At 34.6% G+C, this 3,214-nt stretch overlaps 1 protein-coding gene across 2 annotated transcripts; it reads left to right on the forward strand.

Moving 5' to 3' along the window:
* The first annotated feature begins 1,229 nt into the window (after positions 1-1,229).
* On the forward strand, positions 1,230-3,208 carry LOC120070131 (pentatricopeptide repeat-containing protein At3g22470, mitochondrial-like). 2 transcript variants are annotated; one of them, XM_039021993.1, is made up of 2 exons: positions 1,230-1,529; positions 1,655-3,208. In XM_039021993.1, the coding sequence occupies exon 2, from the start codon at positions 1,676-1,678 to the stop codon at positions 3,179-3,181; it is 1,506 nt and encodes a 501-aa protein (XP_038877921.1). In that variant the 5' UTR covers positions 1,230-1,529; positions 1,655-1,675; the 3' UTR covers positions 3,182-3,208. The 2 variants fall into 2 exon arrangements, with proteins under 2 accessions (XP_038877921.1, XP_038877920.1); XM_039021992.1 differs by having other exon boundaries at positions 1,231-3,208.
* The last annotated feature ends 6 nt before the right edge of the window (positions 3,209-3,214 follow it).

Here is a 3,214-nt window from a genome sequence, read left to right on the forward strand (position 1 = left end):
ACAATAGAGTATATAAAAATATATATTAAATAACAAAAAAAAAACTTTTTGTATTTAAATAAAAAAAACAACTACTAAACTTTTAAAAAATGCACTAATACTAAAAGAATAACACTTAATACTAACAAAATCTAATATTATTTAAAATGCAGAAAAAAAAAACATAAAACATGGTAGGTCTAGGTAGATCTAACATAATATAAATAAGATTAGTAAAATATATAGAGAAAAAACTACTACATCAAATATGTAAATATCTTGAATTCAACAACTACTAAAAAATTAACATGATATATCTACTAACATCAATATATAAGGAATTAAGATAGTAGATCTAGAATAATATAAATATATAAACTAGTAATAAATAAAAAGTAAACTCACAAATTTTTAGCGATTTTACTTTTTTTCTCAAAGTGACAGTGGTCCCTCTTTCTTTATTATTTGTTATCTGGCAACAAAAACTACAAAAAAAAAAAAAATGAGATAATGGATCTATAACTTATTTTAATTTTTTTTTTAAAAACTAAGAATTTTGTTGAGTGAACGTTACCTCTTTTTGGTTATTTGTTTCCCAAACAGCAACAAAAACTATAAAAAAAACTATAATAGTACGAGAATAGGAACAAAATTTACAATTATATTAAAAAAATTGAAATTTTGTATAGTAAATGTACAAACCTCACAAATTGATGGACAAATGTGGGGAATAAGAAGATTTAGTAACAATTTTGGAAGAAGAAAAAGGGAAAAAAATGATCTAAGAGACAAAGAACTAGAAAGGGAAAGTGATTTTTTATAAGTTTTCAAAATAAAAGAGAGACGAGCATAGAACAAACTTTTGAGAAGTTTTGGAAGGAGAAGAAGACCGGCAAAGAGCAACGGAAGGCAGAAGAAAATGTGATTTGGGAAGCTTAATGTGGGGGTTTAAAAAGTTGGAGGGATTAATGTGCATGTGAGTGTAGGTGAAGCATTGGGAAGATTAAATGCGGATTAAAGGCAATCAAAAGTGACTAACGAATGGGACAAGTCGGACAGTATGTCGAGTGTTGAAAACTCGAAACATTAGGCGCTAATGCACCTATTTCTCAAAATTCATGGAAGGAGATAGGGGTGATCCAACCCTCAAAGATCACGGGGCACATCATATTTGGAAAATTCCATCGATGCCACTATTTATTTATTTTTTTAAAAAAAATAATAAAAAAAATGAAAAGTTTTAAAATACTTTTGGGGCAAGCAAAATTTGGAGATGGTTGGGAAGACACTGCCAATTTCTTCCAAAAACCCCAATTCAAATCAAAACATGGCTTCGAAGAGTGTGGCTTCCGCTTCTTCCATTGTTTCAGTTTCTTCCAAAGGTAAGCTCTCCTCTTCTCTATTTACTCGCTCTCCAACAATTCCATCATCAAATCATCCTAAATGCCCACCCCAACCCCTCGCATCACCGGAAATTTCGCCGCAAAACTTCAATACAGGGCTTTTGTTTCAACGCCGGCTTCACACCTTCCTACAGAACTGCAGAACAGGTAAGATTACCCCAACTGAAGCATTACATTTCTTTGACCTAATGATGCACTCCAGTCCTACTCCTCCCATGTCTTCATTCAATCTTTTACTTGGTGGACTTGCTAAGATTAAGCACTACTCTCAGGTTTTTCAGCTGTATTATAAAATGCACCTTGCTGGATTTTTCCCTAACTTCTTCACGCTCAATATTTTGATGAATTGCCTTTGTAATGTGAATCGGGTTAGCGAAGGTCTTGCAGCCATGGCGAGGATTTTCAGGTGTGGTTATGTTCCTAATAAAATGACTTACACGACCTTGATTAAGGGCTTGTGTATGGAGCTTAGGATTAATGAAGCGACACGACTGTTTATGAGAATGCAAAAGTTAGGTTGTATGCCTGATGTGGTTACTTATGGGACTTTAATCAAGGAGCTCTGTCGAACGGGGAATGTTAACATTGCACTTAAGTTGCATCAAGAAATGCTCAATGACACTGGTCAATATGGGATTAATTGTAAGCCTAATGTTATTTGCTATCATATAATTATAGATGGACTTTGTAAGGATGGACGGGAAGATGAGGCAAAAGAACTTCTTGACAAAATGAAAGCTCAGGGAATGGTTCCCAATGTTTTTCCTTATAACTCCTTGATTCATAGTTTTTGTTGTAGTGGAAACTGGAAGGAGGCTAAACGTTTGTTAAATGAGATGGTGGATCAAGGTGTTCAACCAAACGTGGTCACATTCAATGTGTTGATTGATATGTTTTGCAAGGCAGGAAAGGTTATCAAGGCTAAGGAATTGCTAGAGATTATGACTCACAGAGGTACCCTTCCTGATTTGTTTACTTATAATTCACTGATTGAGGGGTTTTGTTTGGTTGGTGACCTAAATGGTGCCAATGAGCTATTCGTTAGTATGCCAAGCAAGGGATGTGAACCTGATGTGATTAGCTACACTGTGTTAATCAATGGGTATTGTAAATCCTTGAAGGTGGAAGAAGCAATGAAACTTTATAATGGAATGCTTCAAGTGGGAAAGAGGCCAGATGTGAAAACATATGGTGCCTTGTTAACAGGGCTTTTTCTGGCAGGTAAGGTTGGTGATGCAAAGAAACTATTTGGTGTCATTAAAGCTTATGGTATTCCCGAAGGTTCATATATATATGGTATTTTCTTAGATGGTTTGTGTAAGAATGGCTGTTTATTTGAAGCGATAGAATTTTTTAATGAGTTAAAATCATACAACTTGAAATTGGACATTGAAAGTTTTAGTTGTCTAATTGATGGCCTATGCAAAGCGGGGAAACTTGAAACTGCTTGGGAGCAATTCGAAAAACTATCCCAGGAAGGTCTTCAACCAGATGTTGTGACTTATTCCATTATGATCCATGGGTTTTGTAAAGGGGGACAAGTAGATAAAGCAAATATTTTATTTCAGAAGATGAAAGAAAACGGTTGTACTCCCAACATAATTACGTATAGTACCCTTTTGTGTGGTTTCTGCGAGAGTAATAAATCAGATGAGGTGGTTCAACAGATGGTTCAGAAGGATGTGTTGCCAGAAGCTGGCATTTGCACCATAGTCGTAGACATGGTTTGCAAAGATGAAAAATATCAAGAATGTCTAGACTTGCTTCGAAAGTTTCCTATCCAAAAGCGGCAACGCTGATAATAAGACATCTATTGATAGACTTATTAGGAG

This window comes from Benincasa hispida, unplaced genomic scaffold, assembly GCF_009727055.1.
Source record: "Benincasa hispida cultivar B227 unplaced genomic scaffold, ASM972705v1 Contig957, whole genome shotgun sequence".
NCBI lineage: Eukaryota > Viridiplantae > Streptophyta > Magnoliopsida > Cucurbitales > Cucurbitaceae > Benincasa > Benincasa hispida.